Source organism: Pelmatolapia mariae, linkage group LG1, assembly GCF_036321145.2.
Source record: "Pelmatolapia mariae isolate MD_Pm_ZW linkage group LG1, Pm_UMD_F_2, whole genome shotgun sequence".
NCBI lineage: Eukaryota > Metazoa > Chordata > Actinopteri > Cichliformes > Cichlidae > Pelmatolapia > Pelmatolapia mariae.
This window is the reverse complement of record NC_086227.1, coordinates 10,974,695-11,002,500: the sequence shown is the minus strand read 5'-3', so window position 1 is coordinate 11,002,500 and position 27,806 is coordinate 10,974,695. Positions and strand designations below refer to the sequence as shown.

The window sequence follows — 27,806 nt, the reverse complement described above, 5'->3', positions numbered from 1 at the left end:
TCCGGTCCTACAACTCTTCATGATGCTTGGACATTCTTTGCAAGATCAAGAAGCCTTCTGCATGGCAGAACGACCTGGCATAGCTAGCTAATTGCATGCTTCTAAACCATTATAGGCCTTTATGCTTAAAGGAACATATTGGTGTAATTTTGTCTCCTAGCCCATTACAAAGATTGTCTCTGTCTTCAACAGGGTTTGTTTTGCTTCTGGGGATTCCTTTTACTAAATGGCATTCACTTAAAAATAGTTTGGAAATGTAAACATTTTTATACATATATTGTGAAACTAGATCATTCCCTGGAGTGCCATTGGTAGAAGCATGGCACTCTGTAAACACAGTGTGGAGAAAAGGGTGCTGTGACCAACACAGTGGTCATCGGACTTGACTTTTTCAGGCTTTATTATATTACACCTCAGAATCAGTTATTTAACTCGTTTAAGTATAGATCATCAAAGAGCGAAATCTCTCTTGTCCTTTAATGCAAACACAACTTATGTCTGTTAGAATAACTTCTACACTGTTACAGAAAGCTCTTTTTTTATTTTTTATTTTTTATAATGTTCCTTTTTTCCAACATTTCGTACACAATCAGGTGTATTATCCTGAAATCTACTGATGCGTACATATTCAATCAGGTGAAAGTGTAAGGGGAAGTTGTTGGCTTTTTTTCATATATTTGGGCAAGTAAACCTGGAAGTTTACAGATAAACACAGATTCTTTTCTTTTTTGTGTGTTGGGGGAAAAAAGTGGGCATATCAGCAAGACAGGCTTGGCTTTTAAAGAGGCAGGCAGGGACTTTCTGTTGTGTTTTTTCTTCTTCTTTTTTTTTCTTCCTGTACCATGAAAAAACAAAAGGAAGCCAAGTTAATAATATCTTTTTTAGCACGAAATGTTTCCTTAAAAGCCATTATACAGCTCAGGAATTCTCTCTCGGTTCAGTGAAGGTAAAAAAAACAAAAAACGACTGAATAGGTGTGCTCGTAATTAGACACTTGTTCAGACATCTGGGATGTGCCTTTCTGGGAAACAGAGACACACTGAGTGGAATTCAAGTTGAGATTTGATTTTACTCGTCTCTATGGTGCCTTGGCTCACATGTGTGAGCAACGCTGCTGACTGATTGCGTATGATAAAGTGGATCCACAACAAGTGCGTGATGTGAAATGAAATTAAATGTGTGAGTAGACGTACAGTCACATTTAATTTTTTACAGTCTGGCTACACTTTACTACCCCACCATCTGCACTGCTAGTTTGTCTTATCCTATCTGTCCTGTCCTATCCTTTGCATATTCTCCTGTCAGGATTCTTATAAATTCAAACATTTGGGGGGAAAAAAGGACGCCTCATTCAGGCGTCTTTTTGTGCCTACGAGGCCCTGGGCCAATCAAAGACAGAGTTTTTTGGCCACAGTAGGAGTAGATGTGTTTGGCACAGACCAAAGAGCTTTTCAGGAGAAGACCCACACACACAGTGTGAAGCATGTCGGTAGATATGGTTTGGGGTTTCTTCCCCAGGGACTAGAAAGCTAATCGATTGAACTATTAATCCTGGAGGTCACCTTTTAACAGTGTAATGATTGTAAGCACACAGCAAATCCACCAAGGCTGAGCAAGAACACATGGAGGGTTATGAGATTGGCTACAATAGTCACATTTCATGTATGAAATATGTATGGACAGTTGCATTCAAGAATGCATACAAGAAATTATTATTTATGCTTAACATCGCAATACTAGCTTGAAACCAAGTGTTTGTTTACTTCTTCTAGACAGGAATATTGAGAATTTTCATTGTGGTAGATCAAAGAAGATATGTTTGCTTTCCTAAATATGTCCAAAAAGCCAACAAATCCACTTTACTCTATTTTTCACAAACTATATGTACTCATGAGTGCATGTGGGTGCACACAAACCCATTTTTGTGACAAATGAAAACATTGCTTCTTTTTACAGGCTCATAAGTTCAAGAATAAATGGCTGCAACTGGCATCTTGATTTTATGATTTGTCCTTCATCTAAACATGTTTTTTACAGAGCAGGATTAAGGTCACAAGGGATATGACTTTTTTGTTTTTTTCCTCCCCAGAATTCCTGCTTTATTTTTAATAACTAAGAATTTTGACTTTCATCTCAGAATCCTGATTAGTTCTTCACAGCACTAAAGAAAATGCCAGATTTCTGAGGGGGAAAAGTAAAAATTTTGATTCTTTTTAGAATTCCGAAAAGGGTGGAAGAGTCATCACCTATGAATACTTATAATAAAAGTAATAATATTTTTTTCTTCAGTGGCCCCAATCCTCTTATGTATGTTTAAGAAGTCCTTTTACTCATTTAGTTTTATTTTTAAGTAATGAGTCTATAGGTTTGCTGATTGGATTCCACAAGCAACAGAAAGATGTTGGTGCAGTTTCGCTTTATACCAGGGGTGGGCAATTGATTTTCCCAAGGGGTCACATGATAAACCAAGACTATTGAGGACTGCACCAATAAGCTGAACTCAGTTCTGCTCAATATTAACTATTTCTTTGTTAGCTTACCAGTGCAGCCCTTCTCAGTAGTCCCAGTTTCTCATGGGCCCTTTGGGGAAAATCAGTTGCCCTCCCCTGCTCTATACAAATCTATTAAAATGAGTTTTCTACATGTAGTTGTAATTCCCCATGTTTGGTGAAGTCTTTACTTTAGTTTCAGGTGTGGTCACTGGTGTGACCTAGCCCTTGTATACTGTAGGGACACAGCGTGTTTGTTGATGGAAAGCTAAACTGGACTACAGCCCTGTATTTACGTGATATTGTAATTACTGCAATCTGAAATTTGCTTGCCTCCCTCCCAACCTGTGCTGTCTTTTGGGATTAAGTTTTGACTCTTGAAAGTCTTATTTTTTCTCTCAGGAGCATTTCAACATTCTAACTTTGGTGACTCGTTGCTGTTTTGGGGCAAATATCGATACACACTGATAACAAACAAGACTATGCTTGTATGACTTAAAGCTACAAAATAGTAAAAAAAACAAAAACAAAGTAGCAGAACCATTCACAGACTGCAAGCCAGGTTTTTCTTCTTGTTGTGGTGTTTTTTTGTTTTGTTTTTTTGCTCCCAATACAAGCAAAACTAAATGAACTAGGGCATTTGTGTTAACTTGTTCTTTGTTAACCAGGTAAACTTTCTGTCACAGCAGTGTCTGGTTTTTCCATACGTATCTGTTTTGTGGACTGAGACACACATAAGTGATTTAACTGAACTTAACACCAGTCTGTGTCACAGGTGGTCAGTTCAACCAACGGGGAGCTGAATGCAGACGATCCACTGGCTGTTCATTCCAACGCCCCAATTACAGCTCCGCCAGAGGAGCATCCGCCCGACGAGGCCAAGTATGTGTCATATAGCCACCGTGACTCTCTTCCATGTCCATCTGTCGCTTCCTCTCTTTCCCTCTTTACCTCCCTCTGTCTCCTTTTGCTATAGTCTGGAATTGTGACAGCTCTAGCCACCAGCTGTCGTCTTCCACCTGCCCCACTTATCTGTCTGGGTGTGTGAGTTTACGATCTGCAACCAGTCTCTATATCCCTCTGTGAATTTTCCTTTTCTGTAAAAAGAAAAAAAAAGTCATTGTACAGTACTGTGCAAAAGTAAAAGCCAGCCCTCATTTCTTTAATAGCTCTTTGGAAATCACCCTGGTGGAGCAAAAATACAAAACTATTATTTTATATCTATCAAACTATGTTATCTTTAAGATTTTTCCTAGATTCAACTTAAAAATGGAAACAAGTTTTGTTTTTACGATGGGCTGCTAGTAACAATATGCCTAAAGTTCTTTGCAAAGTTGTTTATGTGTAGACACAACGCGAGTTCATCCTTTGAGTTAGGTGCCATTTTATCCTTGAGTGATTCATAGGTCAGTGTTAAGTGGTTTAACATACTGAAGAAAAAAAGCAGCCACTGGCCGACAGAATGCCTGGAGAACTATTGCTCAAGAGCTCTTAAAAAATTACAGGAAAGCCTGGCTCCATGGCAGCAAAAAATAAAGAAATGAAGGGTTGCCTCAAGACTTTTGCACAGTACTGTAGATTAACTAATGCACCCCCTCATGTCTGTGCCCAGCCAATCAACCATTAACATAGACTACAATCTCTACAGCACACAAGTAGTGTAAAAATCATTGAAATTAGTGTTAGCACCGGTTTGAGCTGGTAGCAGGAACTAACCGGTAAATGGTGCCAGTCTTAAGCATCAGCAGCTGGAATGGTGCCACGCTGCATGGCTGGCCAGCCACTGAAAAAACTGCTGTGCAAGCTAAAGATCACACGGTTCGTCTGACTGACAAGAAGTGAGGGCAGCTCTTAGGATTCACAGCTCTCAGACAAAACAATATATAATAATGAGGAGATGCATAGTTTGAAACGGAAGTAATAACAGAAATGTAGGAATCAACTTTAAACACATTTTCTTTATCCACCATGCTTTATGATATAAGCTAGTTGTTTTATACGACTTTGATTGAGGGAGGCAGCCATTCCAATTTAACTTCAGCACTGGACCACTTGACTGGTCTAGATTCAAGTCTGCAGTGGAAAGATTTATGATGCTGGGCCCATTTCATACAGCGCTTTCAGCTTCACATTAAAATAACAAAGTCCAGACATCAAACAAAGTCAAATAAGACCAATAAAAATAGAGGAATTTAAAAAAAGAAAAGAAATATAAGTAAGCAAATTAGATTAGATTGTGCGTAACTTTTAATTTTACATGCAAATAAACAAAATTTGAGAAAATTAGGGCAGAGGATAATCAATTATTTACTTTTTACTTTTTTACTTTCAATTATTCACAAATTTCTTCAATTGAAATCAATTTTTAATAACCGCCCCACTGAGTAAGTAACCTCAGAATCAGCAACAGCCCAGCTGAGCCTTAAAAAATGAAGTAGTTAACCCAAAAACAAAATTGTTTTGATGATTTTAAGACATTTCTGGCCGCAGCCTTCGGGTAGCTGCTCGACAGCTAAAACGTTGTGAGGACTCAGAACACCTTGCTGAATTGCTGGTCCATTTTATACTCTTACTTCATGTAGTTTATGTACACACTGGTGTTCTAGTAACACATCAAAATGAGAGCGAGCGCACTATTAAACCCCTAAACACCCCAGGAAAAAATCACTCATTGCGTACTGCGTTTTAATATGCTTTACGTATAATTACCTATGAACTTGTTTTAGATAAGCTTCAGTTCAGCTGTCTGGGGAAGTTTAATGCTGAAGCGATTAACCATGAACCGTCTTTAACAACAGTGTTTATAAAGTGTTTCCTTTTTGCGAGTTGCCTCCTGAATCTCCGAGCTGCGTGTTCTTTTTTTTAATGTGCATTCATTTCTGTCTCTGCCCAGATGGCCGGCCTTGCTGCTGTTGTCTCCTTTCACACGATTGCGTGATATGATGATTGGTGTGTTTTGTGCCCATCTCTTTGATGCCCCATCAAACAAGAATTTTATTTTTGTTTTTTTAATGACATAATGATGGCAAATTTATTTAAAATTGGCCTTATAGGAAATATTTGGTGTAATTAAGCTGAAATAATATGACATTTTTATTCACAATCATGGACTGAATCTAAAAAAGATATAATGTTAAGCCTCAGTTGCACAGCCCTAGAGACTGGTTGGTGACCGTCTGGCAAACACAGGTTGCTAGGGAAAAATGTCTATTCTCCTCAACTTTATTGGCAAGTGGTTGTTGGCTGTTGCCGGCTTTTTCCATGTGAAAGTAGTCACAAAGAGTGTCGCAGTGAAAACCTCGGTTTGGGCGCTAATGATACTGACACGTTCGCTTGTAGTTTGCATGAAACTAACTTGTCTGCAAACATTGTGAGCTGTAGTGGAACTAGGCCTGTGGGCCTAGAGACTGGTCCATTAGACTCTACAGCATCCTGTGTCCAAAATAGGAGACAAGTTAAAGTCACATGACTAGTGGTCATGTGACTGAATACCCACATGTTCGGGGGGGGGGGTTTTGCATTAATATTTTCACCTATTTATGGGATAGAACAAATCTAGTTACTTAATTGTTTTACTAAACAAAAATAGTTAAACTACATTTTCTTAGTACTTGTTGTAGCATTAAAAAGTCTAGCCACCCACAGTGCACATTTGGCCAGTTTTTTAAGTGAGCACGTAAATGTCAACTCTTGTGGTCGATTGTGTTTAACATAGAAAATGAAATATTCAGAGAAAAACAAAATACAGCAAATATAAGGACACAATGATCTACACACCAAACAGCTTTTGTTAAAGGATTTTTTTTTCCTACGCTAACATTTTAGAAACATGCTCAAAACGTGATGCCGTATCACCCCCGTTCCCAGGAATCCTAGGAGACATAATAAGCTGCAGGGATGTTCTGTAACCTTCTCTGTGACCTTCTCTCTTTTAACCTCTCTTAACTATCTGTCTCTGTGTCCACCTGTGTCCTGTTGGTGCGTGGGTGTGCATGTTTATGTGGCATGTTCCCAGCTCCATCATCTCGGTCTTGCTGTATTAATCTATCTTTCTTTTCTCTTTACACTCCTCCCTCTCTCCTCCTCCTGCTCCTCCTCCTCTTCCTCCTTCTCCTTCTGTAGCTGCGTGAAAATGCTCAACCTGTGGTGAGTCCCTCTCTGCTCGTCCACATCAGACTCATGGGACAGGGAGTGGACCAGCCTAGGCTGGGCCCAGTGGAGTTATTTACAAAATGTAACCAGACTCTCACTGGTGCATATTATATAGTGCCCACAAACACTGTCAGCTGTGTTTACTGCCAAGTTTCTGCCCGTTTTCTGCATTTAGTAAACCTTGCTGCCTGACAAACATTAATAAATAATATCAGGCCAGAAAGAAAAACTCAGTCTTTGAGAAAAGTCTTTTTAATTATGGCTCCTTTATAACTAAACATTTGACTTTAGGTTACAGCCTTTTTGCATGGAACACCACTATTTGTTAGATATTAAATGAATCTGAGGGTACCCAGTCACTGTCCTATGTCTTAATCTGCTTTTTTCTTGTCTTTGTATGTTCTTATTAACCGTTCAGGCTCACCGTGTCCTGTGACTTTTGTGTTCACTGCTTCTTTTTTTTATTTATTTTTAAAGATTTTGCCTAGAAGTATTGCCTTCAGAGTCAGTTTGTAGTTTTTGTTCCTCTGCCATTTGTCTATTAAAATGGTGGGAGGTGAATACGCAAACGCTTGGTGGATGGGAGTACATCCATCGTGTCCATGTTAAGGTGCTACTGAGTTCTTACTGTTCTGATTTAAAAGACAGAGAAATAAGACTCAGATGAGGCTCCTGTGATATTTAACACACTGCCGTGTTTGTTCTTTCTCGTGCTTCATCTGACGCTTCTCTCATCCACGCGCTCATTTAACGTCCACGTCTTTCTGCAGGTGTTGCTGTTTCTTCAAGCGGAAACGGAAGAAGAACACGCCACGGCAAAAATGATCACGCAGCACCAGCCTGAAACGTTCCAACTGTTCGGCTCAGTCGATTGTGATTTTATTAGAAATCAGTAAGGTCCCGTTCAGAATAGAAGAGGGAGTCATCTGAGAGATCTTGATTGAATTGTTCTCCGTTTTTTGGACAAGTTTAAAAACGGTTTGCTGAGATGTACAAGATGCTTGTGTCTTCTTGTGGGATTTTTTTTTTTTGTCCTTTTTCTTCTTCTTCGCCCTCCACCCCTCTGTCAAGCTGTGCCGGGTTGTGTTGCAGGTCAGTCGGCCAAATGGGGAAAAACCTTTCTGATGGAATTTTGCAGAGGATAATCTTTTTTCTTTTTTCCTTCCTCCCCCAAGACTCCCAGCATCAGTATTTTTTTTCTCTTTTTTCTCCTGAAGAGGAAGAGATGGCACCTCCTGTGGAAACTTGCTTCACTACGATTCCTGCTTGACTCATAAAATCATCAACTTCAGTTTCCTTCTAATCTCCTAAATGCATCCCGCCCTCAGTTTGCAAACTCATTATGACACAAAGCCCTTTATGATGATTCCTGATGTAGGAACTGAATGTAACACAAGAAGAGCCAAGAGCGTAACCGCCTATCGTCACATACAGGCACAAAGAGCATCAGTCTGCCATTTGGCCTCTGCACGTTTTTTGTTGTTGTTGTTTTCTTTTTCCCCCCGTCCTCCAAAGAGGTCAACTCTGGCACTGGGACCGGGGCCTGAGACATCAGAAAACAGAGACGCCTCGTGTACACTGTTCTCTAAGGATGATTTCTGCTCATGCTGCTTGGTTAAAGCTTAGTTAAAGCCCTTAACCTCGCTGCTGTCAAAACACACTACAGTCTCTTTGGACTCTCCTGCAGTTTTTGCTCCTACCCTTCGCTGAGCAGCAACATGACACTTGTAGATGCAGGGGGGTGGGAAAACAAATGCTATTTATGCTATTTATCTTTCGGTTTCCACCAGTTTTTCCTACTAATTCTTAAACATACGCACTGAATGTATGGACAGTAAAATAAATGACTTTAAAGCATTTATATAATCTGTCACGTGCACGGGAAGGAAATTGCAGTTGGGGAGTTGAGACCAATGTTTAAAAAAAAGAAAAAAAGAAAAAAAAAGTGACCAAAACTAGGTGGGAGGGTCTTAAATGTTGTTGATCTTGTAGACATTGGGGGATGCTTTGGAATAACATGAGGAAAAAGTGATGTGAGGCACTTTTGGAGAATCACAGCCTCTGAAACGCTTCTGTCCAATGCCTTAACCCCCCGACCAACCTACTGACCGACCAACTGACCGCAGTCACATCACCACTTGGATGACACGTTGGCGGCATAGTTAATGTGAGATTTCAGTGTCTTTTTTTTTTTTTTTTTTTTTTCGTCTTTTCTTTTTCCCGTCCCCTCCCCTTTTGGGTATCCTGTGTAATAAAGAGTACCAGACTGTTCCCAGCTAGTGTGAGAGCAGTTAATGACTTCCCCTTTGTTGACACACTGAAGATGTATTCCCAAGAAAGTGATGCCAAATGGAACGTTTTGGTGTAATGATGTGTAACGGTGTTACAGATGTCCCCCAGATGTCCCCCGTCCCCCAGTTACCCTTGTGCGTACCAGTGTGAAGACCCCACGTGCTGCAAAGTGGTGTGTGACGTTTGGACGACTGCTGAACCCTCTTCTCCTTGTCAGCACGGGGAGAGGAGAAAAGAGAGGGCGGAGAAGTGAACGTGTCTGTACCATTCTCACTCTTTATTTAGTGTCACGGAGGACTGCCTTGAAACAAAATCCTCAGTACGTCACCTTGCCTATCCTCCTAACAGAATGAATTACCATATGTGTGTGTTCTTTTTCTTTTAAATTTTACATCTTATGCTAATGTGAATTTGTTGAATGCATTTTTTTTTCTTTTTTTTCATTCCAAATAGCCATGGTTTTATGGGGAAAGAGAGGTTAAACAAACAAACAAACAAACAAACAAAAGCTTGAGACCATGACTGCACTACATTTGTTGACCCCGGCTTTCCCTGACGAGACCCTGCCTTCTTAATACTGTACTTTAAATGTGCTTATTACTTTAATTGTAGCTGCCTCGTGTGCTAGGCCTTCCCTATAGGGTGCAGGGAATACACACACACACACACACACACACACACACACTCTCTTCTGTTTTTTGCCCCACCCACTTTTTTGTTTGTGTGTGTGCCATGACAGCTTCCATTCACTCCATTTCCCTCGGTCCACACACACACACACACTCATTCATCCAAGACCAAGATGAGTGGAGTTTCAGGTTTGTCTCCATCATCTTTAGAAATATGATGTTGTAGATGTTGCAGATTTTTCTCAATGAATCAGTATGTAAACCTGCTTGTTATATGTATTTACACTGTATAGCTTCCAGTTTGTTTGTTGTTGTTTTTTTTTTTTTAAACCCCTGACATGTTGGTTACTTTGGGGTCTAAGTTATTGTGTTATTGAAAGTACTTGAATTTGAAAATCTACGGGACCTTTTCTTCTTTTCTTTTTTTACCCCTTTTCTTTTTTCGGGCGTTACCATAGTAATTCCACACATAGGATTTGAGGGGAACGGTGGGAAAACCAGGCTATCCGAATGACAGGTATTCATGTCTCTGATATGTCTTAATGCCTCTTAAAGTTTCTTTTTTTCCCCAGACAAACACGTGATGTCAGCTGCCTGCGATTGCCCCTGCTTTCATCAGCAGCGGCTCGGCCATTTCATTCCAGCTGCCTGAGGAAAAAAACTCAAAGTATTCTGATATGGATATCCAGACTGTAGCCTTCAGTCTTTCCCCCCCATGGATTTCCCTGAGTGCCATTTCCTGAGACTACTACTAGCCCATGCCTTTTACCTGTGCCAGGAAAATATGAAGTTGAATGTTTTATTATTTTAGTTTTTTCTGTCTTTGGATCATTGCATTCCACCTTGTGTCCTTGAAGGGGTCCACTGTCATGTTTGGGAAGAATCTTCGAGCAAACGTGGCTCAGCGCAGCAAATCGTTGCAGTGAAAGTGTTTCATGAGTCGTTCCCGTTGGTTTCTTTCATTCACGATGTCACTGGAGAGAAACCGGACACCAGGTTTATTATTCCCGAGTCAGATGTTGTGACTGATCATCTTTGCGACATTTTCTTCTTCCGTTAAAGCTTGCGGGTTGTCCAGCTCTTCAGCTCCCGGCTGAAATGCTCGATATGTTATTCTGATGTATCCGCTTTTCTTACTGCTGGCCTCATGCAGAGTGGTATAGGAGTGCTCTGTGTGATTTGTATCTGCATGGCTTACCTGGAGACTATCTCTCTGTCTCTAGGAATTTCCTCACCTGTAGGGCTCGTATACTGTTGGGTCAGTGAGTCAGTTTTGGCTTCCAGGCCTCATGTAAAATACATCAAACATTTTCATGTCTTCGTTCCTTTTCAGTGGCCATTATTTCTTACACAGTTCACTTCAGTCAGACTTTGGATGTGTGTAACTTAGTCAAAGCAGAGGACGGTGTGAAGTGTGAATGAACGGCTTCGGTCTCTTTGGGTTCTCTGGCACTTTTTCCTCGTTGCTGTACTGTAGACTTACTGTGTGTTGGATTTACTGTATTTTATTTTATTTTTTTTTTTGAGGGAGAGGTGACATTTGCTACAATATTGTGATGATTATTTGAACTGTAAATTGTACAGAGTTCACAATTGTAGTCTGTTTTCTGTTGGGAATCCATATAAAATCGTATTCTCTGATCATTTTTTCCTTTTTTTTTTTTTTTTTTTTCTCCCCCCTCCCCCGACTGTGGAAAATCAAACTGTACAGCTCCAGAGTTTATCCTCCTCCCTCGGCATTGTTTTTTGGGGTTTTTTTTTTTCCTGTTTTTTCTTTTTTGTTTTTTTTAGAGCCTATGATTAAGAGGAATCTTAAAACTGTAAATATATATTATTGTGCTGAAATATGAATGTCACTTCAAAAATGTATTTGAATGAGTTAGTCAAGGGCTTCAAGAATGAAGGACCCACATTTCTTTTTATGGTTTCATATTTTTGATTTGCAGAAAGGTAAAGGTCCTTTTTATCTGAGATGCCTATGTTTTATTTTGTTTTGTTTTTTTGTTTTTCTCCTTGGATTCATATAATACAATGTGTCACACATGAACCTTATAAAAATCACTTTTTATTCCCTCCACACCTAAAGGGAAAACTCCAATTTGCACCCTTTTTTATGTAAAATAAAAGATCTCTCCACCTTGTGGGCATGTCTCTTGTGACGTGATTTTTGTACAGTCTGCTTCAGGAAATGTTTTGACTTTGATCAAGTTTTTAATGTGTGTAACTTGTGAACCCAGCAGATTTGGACCTTCATATTCAAAAACAGGAAATGCTGTTTTCAGCTCAGTGTCTGCATAAGGATCTCTGAAGTTTTCTATCAGGTCAGCTGTTTGAAGACAAGTTTTACTTTGTTTTAGAGTTTGACTGATAGAGGAGACCAATATTTTAGAGATTTTAAAAATCTGATATTCCAATATATCAGCCAATATTTTTTTCCTTATGTGGAAGTTTTATACTGCCCTCTGGTGGACAAACAGTGCAACACCAGCTCCTACGAGGTTGAAGGGTGTTTCTCCCATCTTTTTCTTAATTGTATTGGTTGATATTAATGGTGATACCTATAGACTGGCGAGTGTCTTATATTAGGCTTGCAAATAAGTTGGATGGGTTGATAGAAATGGACATTTGTGTCACAGCAGCCAAAACAAGAATGTGGCTCATAAAAATAAAGCTTTTACCATCAAATAGCTGAGGAAAGAAAATACACAAATGAGCTCGCTTGAATTAAGATGTGGAAAGGTCAATCTGCAGGTTTTGAGTTAGAATTGGAATTTCATAACAAACTCAGATTTTGCTCGTTAAAGATTTTTAACACCATTATGGCCGGCCAATGTAAATGGACCATTTCAAAACAAACTGGTGCTGGAGGTATTTTGACAAAAGTTTCGTTTTGCGTCTGTCACAATCAATAAGGTATTGCACGTAGTTTTAAATGCCACTTCAGCAGCTACAGCATCATGGAAGTTGTGAAATGGTTTTAATAAAGACAGGTCAGATTTCTTTTTTTAAATTTTTTTTATTTATAAATCCCTTTACTCCTAAGATTTATATTTTGTTGCTAGACAGCTTGAAAACTGTCACTTAGCAAATTGAAATATATTTTATGCTCAAAAATCAAATTTCCCCAAATCCATCTTGGACTGAGACAGTCTTGGTCCCTTGGGGCTGCTTTGCACAGAAAATATTTGAAAATAAACAAATAATTTCATATTGTAGCAAAATGTTGTGCACTCCAGGTTTTAATTTACTGTATCAGTTTAATTAGTTAAAAACAAAATGTTGACTAATTTAAAAAAAATGTAACTGGTTATTTCTCAATTTTTGTATTGCTGCAAAGTAATGTATGCATATGAACAAATGTTTGTGCTGTAAAAACAGCTTGTCAAATTTGGTTCAAATCTTAAAATGTTGATTTAATTTAATTTTCTTTTGCATCAGTTGGAGTTATTTTCTCAGCATTTCGAGTTTTTAAGGCTGAGCTCAACACTAACCATGACCCTGACACTAATCCTAATTCTAATGTTGATTTATTAAGTTGAAATTTTGAGATAGAAACCCAAATCTTGATTTATGTGCGTAACACAAAAATAGTTTACAGTAACGTGATGTTTTCTCCTCCCACCGCTAGGCGGAGACACTGCTCGCTACGCTGTAGCAGCGCAGCCTCTAAACTATAAACTTCCGGTGTGAGCGTGCGTTAACCCTTTTCCACCGGTCCGAGTCAACATGGTGGGTCCATGGAAAGCATTTCATCTAGTCGTCCTCCACAATCCTTCACAATCCTCACTGGCTGTCCCGTCACCGAGCGGCTACTACCGTCAGTCTGCACACAGGCGACACGAAGATTTGTAAACGCGGGTTTTCGACGCACTTTGTTGGCGTTAACCATGTAAACACAGACTGAATGCTCCCGAAGTAACCGGGCACCAAGCCGCAGGTTCGCGGTGCACCTTTACGGGCAGTCGGCAACAGTTTGGCTCCGCTCGTGTTTGTATGCTTCTCATACCGAGTTAATGTCCGTTAGTTGTTGGAGGAAAGTTTGTTCATAACGACAACTTGACTTCCGTTTACTTGTCTTTACCGTGGTAATGTTTTGCACGGGGGACTAGCTGCTCGGTGACTTGAGGATGGTGATGAGCTTGTGTTCAATGTACTCAAAATATGTTTTAACGTTTATTGGCCATTAATGTCTAAATATATAAGTTTCGTCTGTTAAATAAGCCGTTCAATGTGATTTATAGACGTTTAAACTCACTTGACATTCCGTCATATGATCTGTCACTACGTGATTTTAACATGTAGTCAAGCGTGACACACTTTACCACTAAAAGCTGCCGTACCTTTTCTCTTATGCCAAAGTTTTTAAACTGCAGACAGTGTTTTTTGAGGGGGAATCAGTGAAGATATGTGAAATCCCTTCTTCAGCAATTCATACACATGAAATCTAAAAAGTCTGTGTGCCCCCTCCTCCTCCTCCAGGGTCGAGTCAGGACCAAGACGGTCAAGAAGGCCGCCAGGGTGATCATCGAGAAGTACTACACACGACTGGGCAATGACTTCCACACCAACAAGAGGGTGTGCGAGGAGATCGCCATCATCCCTAGCAAACCTCTGCGTAACAAGATTGCAGGGTGAGTGGGGTTTCAGCTGTGTGCACTCCTGCTTCAGCACAGATTTAAGGCAGAGGATTTCAGCTACAGCATGCTGTTATTTCTTCAGCACAGCTTCACTATCCTGATAGATCAAACATTATTTTTGAACCTCTGTCCCTTTCAAAGCACACCGCACAGGAGAATGTCAGAGCAGCCCACATAGATGTATTTGAGGTCTGGTGGGGCCAAGCGTTTAGCTAGCTGACTTGTAGATTGTAGTGATTTTTTTTCCAAGTGTAGCTTTAAATCAAACTCTGGTTTGGTTTTCCCCTTGGTGTGGTTCCTTTGTGCTAAAGTGGCTCAAAACAGATCTAAAAAAACCAAACAAACTGTAGTGATTAATTTATGGTGAACTTTATCCGACCTCAGTCTGACAGCAGGGGTAGGGTGTTTGCAGTTCGCTGGCAGTCCAGGGATGGCCCATCTACCTGCAGTGAGCTTTGTTGTCAGATGGAGGCAGTGTACAAAGTATGTGGTACAACTGGTCTGTGGGCCACTCTTGCTTGTCGACTGTTGGCCCATTGGCCATGGAGAAGAGTGAAGTTGGAACAAACAAAGAGGTGCAGTGAAGCAGATTTTTAAAAACAGTGAAAAATGTACACTGTCTGTGCTTTTCATGTCGTATCTCTGAAGTTGTTTTTCACGGTGAAAACAAACTTCCCAATTCTGTGCCCCTTGTCAACCAGTCAGCATTAGGCTGATTGGTTGACAAGGGGCACAGATGCTTGTGTCATCTGTTTCCAGTGAGGTGCAGTCAGGATTTTGAAGGACTGCAAAGCAGCACATCTGTGGTGGAGCTGTTGAAGTGAAAATGAAGTTTTCCAGTCAGCTGTTGCATGTTTGGGGTGCAGAGATGTTGCACCCCAAGTCAGAACCTCTGAGAATTTCCCCCTCTGATTTCCTGCAGCTCGTCATGTCAATGAAACATGAACACTGTTTTATTCTTGAATTCAGGCTTTGTCTTAATTTTTGAACGTTTGTTTTTTTTTTATATTGAATGATATTGATAGTTGTTTTTTTTTTTTACATGAGTAACATCTACTATTTTTAATTTTTTGAAAAAAAATGTTGGTTTGCTTTATGGGTTTTCTCATTTTTCTTTGAGAAAAACATTAGGCTCACAAGGTTAAGAAGTGATATGTCTTCTTTGTGATTTCTTGAATGAAGCCTGTGAAGAACCAGAGTGGGAACAAAGTTTAAATGTGATTCGGGTTAGGGACACTGCAGTCACTTTACAGCAAGGAGGTCTGGGTTAGAGTCTGCCGTTAGGCAGTTTGCATGTTCTCTCCGGTACTCCGGCTTCCTCTCACACTCCCACAGCACGCAGTTAAGTGTGCATGTAAGTGGGAATGAGCCCTGTGACAGACTGCTGACCTGTCCATGGTGTACCCTGCCTGTCAGCCTAATGTGATTTGGGGGGAGCTTGTTATGGGTTTATTTTTTTTTTTTTGGTTAGTTGGTTCATTAAAAAAAAAAAGACTCAGCTGGTATGACTTTCACATCATGTTTCTGCAGGTGAAACGAGTTGATGAGCTTGGAAGACGATTCATGTGAAGTGGTTGTTTTTAGCTTAAATCATTTTTCTCGGATTGTTAGATTCTGTGTGTGTGATGTGCTTCTGTTATGAACCTGAGAGCTGGTGCACAGTAGCCACTCATTTAAACTCCACCATTGCTGTTTTGAATATATTCTGTGTTTGGTCTGAATTAACTAAAACGTCAGACATGCTGAACAAAAGTTAAATCATAAAACTGCTAAAAAAAACAAAGTTGTTCTGTTAAACTGAGAAACATTTTTATTTTTCTGCTGGAGGTTTGGAGTACGTAGAAATGTGAACTGCTTACAGTCAGAAAAAATAATGTGCACTAATCTGCTGGAGGTTTCTAATTGTGTGTTTGTGCTCACTTGTCTCAGGTATGTGACACACCTGATGAAGCGTATCCAGCGCGGTCCAGTCAGAGGAATCTCAATCAAGCTGCAGGAGGAGGAGAGAGAGAGGAGGGACAACTACGTCCCAGAGGTCAGTTCACTGTCCTCTGTCCTACCTTTGACGGCTGACTATAGTGCTCCCCGTGCCTTAGGTTGCACACCTTGTGTCGGGCTACATTGAGCTGCCGCTCGAGTGTCCACGGGTTTCCTTAAGCATCTTTGTTGTCACTGAACATTTATCTCCAGCTATTGCTGGAGTAAACATGGACGTGAAAGGACAGTTCAGGTGGCTCATTTGTGTCTCTCATCCTGTAGATTTCTGCTCTGGACCAGGAGATCATTGAGGTGGATCCAGATACAAAAGAAATGCTCAAGATGTTGGTGAGTGTCAGATGTTATTTGCTGATTTATTTGGTTGCCACATAATTGAAAGTCCTTCTGAATTTGCAGCAGAACCCTGACATATGATTTCCTTTGGTAACACTTAATATTTTGATAAAGAACATAATGGGCACATTGCAAAGAAATTGCCAGGTGTAATTTATCACTAATGGCCATTTAAGTACCAGTGCATTTAGTGGGGGTGGGAAAGAACACATTAAATGAGTGCATTAAAAGGGTGGAGCAATCACCTGTTTTTTAAGTGATATTTATTTATTTAAAGCACACCCATATTTATATGTCATGCGTCCATTTAGGCTGTGGTGTGTGGTTAGAGCAGGGTGAGCAAAATTAAGAATCCAATACATTAATAAGCAGAGAAAAGATAAATATAGAAACAGAAAACACTGGCATGTCTTCTCCTTTTTCTGTGACATCTGTAAACATTTCTGAGTTTATGGACTCAGAATATGTCCTGGACATGTTACATCCTGTGGAAAACGCTAACATGATGATGGAAATATTCATCTGGAGGCTTCATAATCGGACTTTACTAAACACTGACTGGCATCACAATGGCTGCATCCACCTGTAATCCAGTCGGAGTAAAAATGGAAATAGTCTGGGCAACAAAGTCACTTGTTATTTCAGTTTAATGTTTATCATTAGTTTTTATTTAGTCTGTGGTGTCATTGCTAGCTGAACTGTCATGTCACAGCTTTTAACTTGGTCATTTAAATCACTAAAACTTTCTTCTTCTTGTAGGACTTTGGTGGCCTTTCCAATCTTCAAGTCACTCAGCCATCCATCGGGATGAACTTCAAGACGCCACGAGGACTTTAAAATCATGTTTGATGGCCTCTGAATAAAGACAGTTAAAAAATGTTCAATTTAAAGCCTCCTTGATCTTTCCTGAAACATACATGAACATTAAGGAGTGCACATTCTCATCAGCCAAACTGTGCCCTTACTGAGAAAGTCAATAGAAGCGCTTTGGATAGGTAGTAGTGGTAAATGAATAGAGAAGAGGCTCATTGCATCATGGGAATCCACAGTATGGCGATGGTACTTTTAAGTACTCAAGTATGAATTTGAAGTACTCACATAACACTGCTTCAATAGTTGGGCAGTGGTATTAACTGAATCAGGTGCTTCTAAAGCAGTGTTTGCAAGTAAAAGTAACCAAGTTAACATTTAAATGAAGTGCTACTTTATACATTTTAGTTCTATAGCCTCTTAAATCATATTACAACCAATTTTTCTACACAGTATTAAGCATACACTGAATTGTTAAAGACAATATTTGCCAAGGAAAATCTGATTTTCAAAATTTCTAAAAAACTAATACTCGAAACCTTGAGTAGACTTGAGGTTTCTACTAAACAAATGAAAACATTTGGTAATAATGTAATTGCACTGGGCTGAGTTGAGTCACACAAAGTAGTTGGTGTAATTAAAGTGATCTGTACTGCAGATGCAATGCCAAGGTTTTAAAGGAGAAAAAAAAAAGCATTCATGGCTGGTGTTTGAAGCCTGCCTGCATCAGGAAACCAGCCCCTAGCTTAGCCTTGTACTGATGACCAGCATCCATCCATCTGCTTCCACTTATCCTTTTCAGGGTCACAGGGGGTGCTGGAGCCTAGCCCAGCTGTCAAAGGGCGAGAGGCAGGGTACACCCTGGACAGGTTGCCAGTCTGTCGCAAGGCTGACACAGACAACCATTTGTACTCACATTCACACCTATGGGCAATTTAGGTTGATCAGTTAACCCTAACCCCAAAAATTGCATGTCTTCAGACTGGGAGGAAGCTGGAGTACCTACACAAACTCCACACAGAAAGACCCCACCCTGGTGGTGGAATTGAACTTAGGACCTTCTTGCTGTGCGGCAACAGTACTAACCACCGTGCCACCCCCTAATGACCAACTAACCATTTCTCTTGCATAAAACTGCCAATTTAGATTTTAAACACAAGATTAAGGTAGATTTACATGAAATTAGTGTCAGGTTTCGAAGCAACTTGTAGGGAAGGTTTGACAAGTTATTAAAGTCCATCAATCTTGGAGGGGGCTGTGATGTCCATTTCACACCATTCCCAAGCATTTGGTTTAGTTGGGCTGGTATAGAAGCTGTGCGCGTGTCAATTTCAGCTTTAATTTTGACTACAAATGTAAAGCACTGCTTTGTGACAGGGGGCGTCTTCTAAACATGTGAAACCTTGTAATTTGCCATCGGTTTCTTCCACCACAAACCATATAGATCAGTGACATTCCACTACCCAGTTACCATCATGTTTCCTGGGCTTACAGTTTACCATCTCTTGCAGGTGTGATCACCTCTTTAATCAAATCAGTTTGGCAGTGACCTGCCGAGGCTGTTGACCGAGATTTCAAAAGAATGACAGCAAAAACAATCATTAAGAGTCCAGACATGGCTAGTAATGCTTAAACACCTTTATTGTGCCCAATCTGAACATACTCCACAACTGTTAAGTAGCAGCAAACTTGGCAGACCACAATGAGGTAGACTTTCAAAACTCTAAAAAGCAGCTGGGCTAAGGGACAACAAGCTCAGCATGACAAACCTAATGGATAAAGAAAAGACACTTCGTCTTTGGCACACAGCTTATTATGCATTTATGTCCAACTGGAACAGGAAGGCAAAATGGGATAAGAAAGCATTGAATCATGTACTGGTCTACTCAAGCTCTGGGATAGATAATTTATCATCAGCTAAGTGGAAGTTCTTACATTCAACAGGAAACAAGCAGCTGTTCTAACATAGGCATGTCCCCCTGCCGATGTACAAAAAGTGATTAAAAACCACTGCCACCTCTCCACACGTGCAAATTAAAAAGTGCAAAAACAGAAATCAAACTATGTACAAATGATTTGCTCACTGTACTTTCATCAAGATCCATCAGTTGCTTGGAAAAAAGAAAATGGGTTACCAGTTGAGTTATCCAGTACTACCGTTACATTTAATATAACTGGACCAACAAAGTCGAAGTAGTACATCCAACAATTTGTGCCCATTCAGTTGAAATTTGGGAGGGCAAATAAAAAAAAAGCCAGGAAAAAAAAATAAATAAAAGGGGGTTTTCCCATAAACAGCCACTGGGTATAATTGTTCAGAATTTTCATGTCATGACTTAAAACCGTTTGTGTACAAATTAGTAAAAAACTGCGTAAAAATGTCTGAAATGCGACTGGTTAAATGAAGCCCAACATTCAACTCCCAAAAGTAAGAAACACCAGTTGGCTTGCACAGGAAAAACTGATGCCAACTGGGGGTAGGGGGAGGGGGGGGGGAAATAAAAATTTAAAGGCACTGTATGGCGTTTGCCAATGAACGGCAATGAGACTTGCGTGATTGCTCTTCACTATGCAACACATGTAAACAAAAAAAAAAAATAATAATAATTTTTTTTTTAAAGAAATGGTGTTTTCATCCACTTCTTAACCTTAGGCTGACTCCCATCTTTCCATCTGGCCACAAGTCTGGGAAAATGCATAAGAGTGAAGGGCCCCTTGTCTTTCCCAACAAGGTCACTGTGCATAGTGCCACTGTGAACAGCAAAAATGTAGCAAGTGCAAAAGTGAACATTTTCTATAGTGATATCCCCAGTGCCTGGTGGTGTGCCATGGTATCCTTGTACCGGAGGTCTGGCACACGTGCTCTCCTTGGCGGGCAGCCTTGCCCCGTGCAGACGGGCACCTCCTCTGGCCCTTCCGGGACTCTGAATCCGTCTCCTCTAGCTGGAGTCTCTGTTCTTCTGGTTGCGCATGAGGGGCCGGTGGTTGCTTAAGATGTCCATTGAGTGCTGCCAGTGCCAGCAGGAGCGGCAGTAGTACTTGAAGCAGGCCTAAGAGTGAGTCAGGTCATTATAGAGGAACATCTGATTTAAAACAAGTCTAACAATATCATAACTTAAACTTGAATTAAACTACCAATTAAACAAGACTAGTTCTAAACTTCTATAACAACATCACTCCCATATTTCAATAGAGAACTTTAAGTACAACTGTTCTCACAGAAGATGAGGTTGAACTACAGTTAAGACTCAAGCTGCTTAACTCTCCTTTTTTGTGTCCTCTCATATACAAACAAATTTAAAGAACCATGATTTAATTACCAAATTTTAATATTCTGGTTCAGCATAAGACATGAAGTCTACTGGACAGAAAGCTTGACTGAATCCAGCCATGCTCACAAAAAAAAAAAAAAAAAAAAAAAAAAAAAAAAAAAAGGGAGTAGGAGATTCCACTGACCTGGTCTCTGCAGAAGAAAGGTCCAGGTTGGCGAAGGCAAACTTGACACATGGAGTCTTCCAGGTAGGGATCAATCTGAACCTGAAGGGGGAAACAATGCTCAATTTATAGCAGACAAGTTTTGAAAATTGACACTTCACCAAAAGCAGCACAAAGCTGTTGAAAGACTTCTCTGCTGCTGTGGAGAGCACATGCAGTAAACATGTCTTTACCTTCTTTGTAAACTTGGGTGTTTTAATCTCCACAAATGCTGCGCACACAGCCTTCAGGTAACTGCGTTGATTATTGAAAGTGACACGTCCAGAGCCTGTACAGAAGACAAACCATGTCACTCAAAGCAACTCTTGAAGGTCAAACCACACCTACAGTGGTCACCAAGAACTGAACTGCAGTAGATGCTGACTGACAATTCGAGACTAGCAGTCTCACCTATTGGGTACTTGTGCTTGTCCGTGTCGATGCCAGCATACATGACTCCTCCAAAGAGATCGTTCATGATGCTGGCCAGCGCCTCAGCATTCAGCATGCCGTGCAGCGCACCAACAAACACCGTCTTACTCGGGTCCAGACGTTGAGCAGGGCAACGCACGTAGTTGCTGTCAGAGATCACCCAGGGTATCACCTGCACCTGTAGCAGCCAAGAGCCACAGCATTCAGGACAGACACCCTCGCTTCCCGTCCTTCACTAGGATCGCTCACTAAACAAAAGCCAACTGTCTCGTAATAAGTGTGCTCAACAAGAAGGTCTGTAGAAAGACGTAGAAGCTTTCTACAAGTTTCCATCTATATTGATGTGTGTGCTGGTGATCTCACTTAAGTTACTTAAATTAGTCATTGTTGAAATCTGACAAACAAGGTGTCTCAAATCAGATTCTAAAGCATCTAATCCTGGACAATCCATTTCTTGGAGTTGCATCACAGACAGACTATATATTCAAACTATACCTATATTTCTTAAACATACTTGATGAGCACAATATGACAGCTATTGATTATTCAGCATTTCATAAATTGTAAATGCAGTGAGTAAATAATGCCTTGCATGCTTCGTTTCCACCTACATCCTTGCATCGCATTCTGCGGCTGGACATCTTGAAGTAGTACTCCCTGTTGTCCTCGGGGTGAAACGGGTCCTGGGAGCAGGCGTGGAGCAAAGCCCGGACAGACTTCTCATTCTCAAACACCAGGTAAACGTACCCTACAGACAAACACCAAAACACTTTAAAGAGGCTTACTTGCTGCATCATTCTGCAGGGCAGACCGATACCATTGGTGCTACAGTGCATGTTGCCTCTTGAACTACAAGCTACAACAACCCAAGACTGAGTAACACAGCAACTACAGTAAAACTTGATAGCACTTCATACAATTTCCAGAAGGTCCTGACAGATTACAACTTGTCTGTAGCTGATTTGCTGAAAGCTTTGACACTGAGCCAGGTTTAATGCTTTTAATACTGTAACTGCAGAAGTGAAACACTAAGTTCCAAGTCCAACTGAAAAAGTTGGGAGCGTGAAGTAATGTATAATTAGACTAATAAATCAGTGATGAAATGCTGACCAATTTTAGCCCAGGTCCATATGAAATGTAGATTTAAGAAAGTTTGAGAAAAAAAAAATAACTGTCATAAAACCAGTTTATAACTTAATGGCCTGTGGGGGTATGTCACCGCTGGAGGTCCACAAAACTCATTTATACAAACTAATTAGCAAAGTGTTACTGAGAGCATTAGCCCACCCCTGCTTCTAACACCATGTTTTATGCTCCAGTAATGCCCAGAATCCCCATCAGTTACTCACCACTATACTACATGCTCACCACAGTGCCACCTTAAAACCAGAAGGAAGAAAATAGCCTACCAGCTCTTTGTTACCTTTGGCGACATTACCTTTGGGAGGACAGCGAGGGTGCTTTCCATCCTTACCCGGCCACTCCACAGTCAGAGGGCCATAACCACTGAAGGTGTTGATCAGGCCAGCTGAAATAAAGCATCAGTTTGTGACAGTGAGATGTACCAAGATAGTGAGGTTTTAACCAATGCCTGTAATCTCTGCCAAAAAGACTACAGTAAATAAGGGTTTAAGTATAGTCATTTTTAAAACTGGATGGATATCCAAGAATGCATGTTTATTTCAAGCTGCCATTAGTCCCAAGCTCTAGTTTTCAGTGGCTGCCATTTATAGCCACACATCTGCAGCTGTTGCCAAGATACTGGTTAGCAAACTAATTCAGCATTAATCAATTCTGTAAAGCTACAATAAAAAGGTTGCATGTACCAAGTAAAACACACTATAGCTGACTGTTACACTGTTAAGTGAATTGTTCAGAACCATCAGGGCCACACGTGTTGAAACATTAAGGTAGGGCCAAACCTGAAAAACCCAGAGGGAATAAAAGAGTCTGCTATGTGCATCCACAGAAACAGATTTAAGCATGTCCGTATCTGGGATTTCAATAGCCAATCTTTTCAAATCTTTAAAACAAAAACCAAACAACCTTCCCCCCATAAAATCAGAAGAACGTGTTTAATAAAGACAGTTTACAGCCACAGTTACCTTCTGTGATGTCCCAGGGTACACCACCAAGAAAGACCTTGCAGGAGTAAAGAGGATCTTTATTGTTACGGGGAGGCAGCTGTCCACTCCAGGTGAATGTCGCCTCATTCACAGCTGAGTTGAAAACAAGACAGACAAGGTTTGTGGACTGGTCATGCTTGAACAGTTTCAAGATGATTAATGAGTAGTGACTACCTGCAGCCTGTCTATGCAGGCGGGCCTCCCTCTCAATGCTGAAAGCATCCTCTGGCTGATCAAGTACATCTGCACCCGGCCATGAAGAGCCAGCACGCCAGCGACGGGAAATAGCCAAGGAGGAAGGGCTGGCACTGGATGGAGGGGTCAGAGGAGAGCTAGTGTCCTGAGGGTCCAGGCGAGAGCCCAGTCGCAGCAGGTCCTTCTGCACGTTTGACGTGAGATAAGGCAGGGGAGGGGAAATCCGCAAAGTGGACTGGAGAAGAAGATATGAGTTAGTGTAAAGTGGCCTCATATTTTCCTCCATTCTGTGTATTAAAATAAAAAGTCAAAGGAAAATTAAACTGACTGAAATTCACTGAAGGGTTTAGACTGGGTGCAGTATCTGACTTGATAATCAGAAATTTGCAGTCCACACTGTCTGCTGCCAAAACTCGAAGTTAATAAATGCCAGTGTGGCACAAAAAATAAAAACCCTACAGCATGAAGCTCCACTTTGCCTGCCTTAATATAACTGATCAATTTCTGACATCCATCTCCAAAACTCATTTCTGATGTTTTACAAGAAAAAAAAAAAAGCCAGAAAGTTAATACTGAAAATACCCTGTGATGGAAGCTTGAACAACGAAGCTGATGATTGCCGTGTCCACAATAGAATAATGTCAAACCCTTTAAATCCTCAAAGTTAAAAAGCAGGCCAAAGGAAGGTTAAGGTAGACTCCTGTCAGTTGAGAAAGTAAGAATCTTTAAAAGGGTAAAGTGTAAAATCTCACTGCTAGATATCAGTATACTGCAGACAACCAAATTCGATTTAGTGCCCCTCTAGATTTAAGTTCATAATCTTATCTACAGTGGCTGCTGGAGGACAAACAGCTCTGGCCACTATTCATCTGTAGTGATTGTTGGCCATCAGTCACATCAGCTGTCAATATGCAGAGTGTCCATTTACTCTGAAAGTGGCTGTAAAACTTTGAAAGGCGTCCAATGCGAGTTGGTGAGTCAGTAAAGCTCACTTCTGTCCAATGACAGATATTGAGATGAGCTGAAGATATCAGCTTTGGTTGTAAACACTGCTTTTTCCAGTATTAGTGAAACTGTCTTTGAGGTAAATCTAAAACGTCTGACTTTAGGACACAAAAGCCTAACATTAGCTGGCATAATGTTAGCTTATAACCAGCTGCTACCATTTGGCTGGGACAGTAGACTATTACACATAACCCAGATCGTTGACAACCGTGACAATATTGGGACTAAGTAAGCATGTTTGTGTGTTAGAGCAGACTTCAGTTCAGGCAATGAGCTGTGAGGTGAAGAGGTTATAGTTTAAATGGCGATCTCTCTCAGCCACTGTATACAATATGGCAGGGCAACATGGTGGCTTCCCCAAACTGTCTAATCTTGTGCATTTCTAATAGATTAATTTTAGATTTATGACAATGCATCAACTGTTGGAAGATGTAATTACACATTAATGTACATTTCTTAGAACAACATTTTTTCCCCCTTTAAATAACCTTAAATTACTTTATCATACCTTTAAGTGCATGACCCTTGCAGAGAAATGAAAGTGAAGTTCATGCACACAAATCACACTCTAAGCCCATCTTTTCATGCCACACCCTGTAGATTTGGATGCTACAGTAAAACAGTAAATGGGTCGATTGGGGTTTGAGATATTCACCTTCCACCAATCCAACAAAGCTGGAGAATAAAAGTAATCTGCCTTACCAACATGTCACACAGGTGATCCGAGCCAGAGCTGAATCCACTGGTCTCCGAGTCTTCAGGACTGCTGGAGCGAGAGTCCAAAAAGGAGCACGAGTCTAGACGGTTTGCCATGCGAGCAACACCGGGAAACTTCTCCAGAAAGTCAGCCGTCATGCTCATGGAATCGGGGGGCAGGTAGCCTGGGGGCTTTCCAAGGAGGCCACTGAAGGGACTGTTCAGTAGACCCAACACTGAAAAACAATTACAATTAGTATAAAAAGAGTGCGATCTGTGCCAGTAGCCATGTAAGGTTACTCGATAGCTTGTTTGCCATTTCAGCTTTTCAAGTAAACTGAAGAAAATGGGATTTGTGCCTCAAGAGCTGCATTGATTTGTCAGGAATGAAGCGACACAGCAAACTCGAGTTTCAAAAGGTGCATCTTCAAGGGCATCTTAAATTGAGTTTTGTGCTGAATCTACAGACAGACATTGATCAGAACTAAGGTAGCCATGTGAACTGAGGTTTCCAAAAATATTCTTGGTCAAGATACCAGATGTGCAAGCTGGCTGCCAACAGAGCCTTAAAGCGCAAGTTGTTGAGTCATTCAATTGGTTTTATTTTCTAACCAGAATGCTAATGAAACAATTTCTCCCCTCAGATGCTAGATGCCTTTTTATAAGTCAAATCAATTGGAAGCCAGCGTTTCTAACACAAATCCAGTAAACGCCAAGCAACAATTCCTTAAGCATTAACAAGTCGCTTGCTCTTGATGCCCAAGTGAGTCAGCTGGCAACAGTGACGGGCATGTATGGCATGGCCTGTAAGTCAACATGAGGCTCTGAAGGGGATTATTCAGCTGTAGGCCGCATTCAAAGCTTTGTCACACTTTGTTGCAGGCCCAGTTTGGAAAGCTTTAAATGAAGTTACACTGGGTTGGTGTGGACATGCAGCTAAACTATAGTGCTACAAATGGGTCAGGACAAATGGGGCATCCTTATCAGTGCTGCTCAAATGGCAAAACAGTCTTAAACAAGACATGTCTGAAAAATGTCAAAATTTACATATACTTGGCATACCTCTGTCACTCAGCTTTGACTTAGGCTGAATATGTAGAGTTAGAAAACTGCACTGACTGACATCCCTGACTCAAGTTTGATCAACAGGTAACAAATATTTAACTTGACTCTCAGGCAACATGATGAGGGTTTGAGAAAGAAAAGTAGCTTCACTGGCTGTTCGTGTGTTTGCTAGGGATGCAGTAAAGCAAAACTGCCACATCATCCTCCATAGTGACGCTACAGGCTGTTCCCACACCGACTGCTGTTAACCAACCATCTTATTTTGATATTAACAAGATCTACACAATAAAAACAACCTTACTATATCCATTCCAATTTTCTTTTCAAAAGTAAGAGCCAGAAAAAACTTTTAGGGAAACTGGTACCCCCAAACAACACAGAATCCTATAACACACAGTTCAAGGTCTGGCACTTACTGGAGGGTGAGCTGGTTTGAACGTGAGATGGGGAGGTGTGTGTATCTGCCTCCTGGCTGCTCCAAGGTTTGTCCCAGCCAGACAGACGGAGAGACTGAAGACCCAGGCCCAGGTCTGTGACACCCGACGGGTCCCTGGATAACGACATCTCCTGAGAGCCAGGCATGGCATCGCAATTTGGGAAAAGCATCCTCCTGCTGCCCACTGCAGCCAGGTCTGACTCTGCCAAAATCCAGTTCACAGATTAAGCAAGAGCGAAAGGAGATAAGTGTTAGACAGCCACAAAGAACGTTTTTCAGCCTCCCATCGGCATCATTATACAGAAAAGATCAAAGCAAGACTTGTCAAAACCCCTTCTGGTAAAGAAACCACAATAAACTCCCTCAATAAACACATCTCCCCTACCCTGGCTGACGGCGGAGCTAACCTGCTGCCTCTGTGCCCGGTGCAACTGCCATGCATCTCCGTCCGCATCACTGACCCACCTAGCAGCATGTGACATGGCTGCTGATGCACTCGCACACCCCTGCTAATGACATCAGCTTCCCCCACCTCCCCGCTTCCTTGCCTAACAACTGTGTAATGAAAAATTCCTGTTGGAGCTATTGGCTTGTTGATAGAAGTACTCCCCTCTGGTAGGCACAGCACGTCTCCGAGTCAGTGTGAAGACAGCTGCTGCCGTTACTGCTGCTTACTCTGTGTCTAGCCTTGTTTCCCCGAGCGAGCTGACAGAGGCAGGAGGGAGGGGGGGAGAGAGGGGCAGAGCTACAGAAGCATGGCGGGAGGCAGCATGGGAGCAAATGACTCAGCAGACTTCAACTAAAGTATTGTAGGTTTGAGGATGCTCAGGGCATTTCAGTTTCAGACTGGCTTGTGAATTTATTTTAGCACACCAACACTGAACAAACGGGCAAGCAGTGTCTCGCTGTAGCTGAAGCAGCTGACTGATCAGATGTTGAGGACTGAGTGATTTGCACCACCAGCTCCTCCCTTCCCCTTCCCAGGCCTGGAAAGCTTCCAGCTGCCAGTTACACCCCTGATTCAGCAAGACTAAGCT

At 41.1% G+C, this 27,806-nt stretch overlaps 3 protein-coding genes across 12 annotated transcripts in view; 2 read left to right on the top strand and 1 right to left on the bottom strand.

Annotated features, from left to right (window-relative positions):
* The window catches only part of csnk1g1 (casein kinase 1, gamma 1), a 35,410-nt gene extending 23,701 nt beyond the window's left edge, over positions 1-11,709 (top strand). For 4 of the 8 annotated variants that reach the window (XM_063471822.1, XM_063471787.1, XM_063471813.1 and 1 more), the window contains 3 exons: positions 3,265-3,371; positions 6,612-6,635; positions 7,412-11,709. In XM_063471822.1, coding sequence (XP_063327892.1) covers positions 3,265-3,371; positions 6,612-6,635; positions 7,412-7,466 — 186 coding nt within the window. In that variant the 3' untranslated portion in view covers positions 7,467-11,709. The remainder of the gene's footprint in view (positions 1-3,264; positions 3,372-6,611; positions 6,636-7,411) is intronic. The other 4 variants (XM_063471842.1, XM_063471805.1, XM_063471832.1 and 1 more) reach the window with 1 other exon arrangement.
* A 1,533-nt stretch (positions 11,710-13,242) lies between these two features.
* LOC134633944 (small ribosomal subunit protein eS17-like) lies at positions 13,243-17,414 on the top strand. Its single transcript, XM_063483049.1, has 5 exons — positions 13,243-13,291; positions 14,042-14,193; positions 16,129-16,234; positions 16,459-16,524; positions 17,290-17,414. Exons 1-5 carry the CDS (start codon positions 13,289-13,291, stop codon positions 17,365-17,367), a joined length of 405 nt encoding a protein of 134 aa, XP_063339119.1. The 5' UTR covers positions 13,243-13,288; the 3' UTR covers positions 17,368-17,414.
* A 1,549-nt stretch (positions 17,415-18,963) lies between these two features.
* LOC134626178 (cytoplasmic polyadenylation element-binding protein 1-like) lies at positions 18,964-27,469 on the bottom strand. 3 transcript variants are annotated; one of them, XM_063471753.1, is made up of 11 exons: positions 27,155-27,469; positions 26,750-26,971; positions 25,275-25,504; positions 23,547-23,802; positions 23,352-23,465; positions 22,670-22,774; positions 21,858-21,994; positions 21,226-21,424; positions 21,009-21,103; positions 20,797-20,877; positions 18,964-20,390 (listed from the first exon to the last, which is right to left on the bottom strand). In XM_063471753.1, the coding sequence occupies exons 1-11, from the start codon at positions 27,249-27,251 to the stop codon at positions 20,280-20,282; spliced, it is 1,647 nt and encodes a 548-aa protein (XP_063327823.1). In that variant the 5' UTR covers positions 27,252-27,469; the 3' UTR covers positions 18,964-20,279. The 3 variants fall into 3 exon arrangements, with proteins under 3 accessions (XP_063327823.1, XP_063327832.1, XP_063327840.1); XM_063471762.1 differs by having other exon boundaries at positions 22,685-22,774; XM_063471770.1 differs by having other exon boundaries at positions 27,177-27,469.
* Positions 27,470-27,806: the final 337 nt, after the last annotated feature.

Bases quoted from the DNA above. Each gene is read 5' to 3' on its own strand.
- LOC134633944 (XM_063483049.1), top strand. The intron at 14,194-16,128 runs GTGAGTGGGGTT...CACTTGTCTCAG, and splicing joins CTGCGTAACAAGATTGCAGG to GTATGTGACACACCTGATGA. The intron at 16,525-17,289 runs GTGAGTGTCAGA...TTCTTCTTGTAG, and splicing joins AAGAAATGCTCAAGATGTTG to GACTTTGGTGGCCTTTCCAA.
- LOC134626178 (XM_063471753.1), bottom strand. From the start codon at position 27,251: ATGTCACATGCTGCTAGGTGGGTCAGTGATGCGGACGGAGATGCATGG. The intron at 20,878-21,008 runs GTAAAGACATGT...TTCCCCCTTCAG, and splicing joins CACCCAAGTTTACAAAGAAG to GTTCAGATTGATCCCTACCT. The intron at 20,391-20,796 runs GTCAGTGGAATC...ACTCACTCTTAG, and splicing joins CTTTCTTCTGCAGAGACCAG to GCCTGCTTCAAGTACTACTG.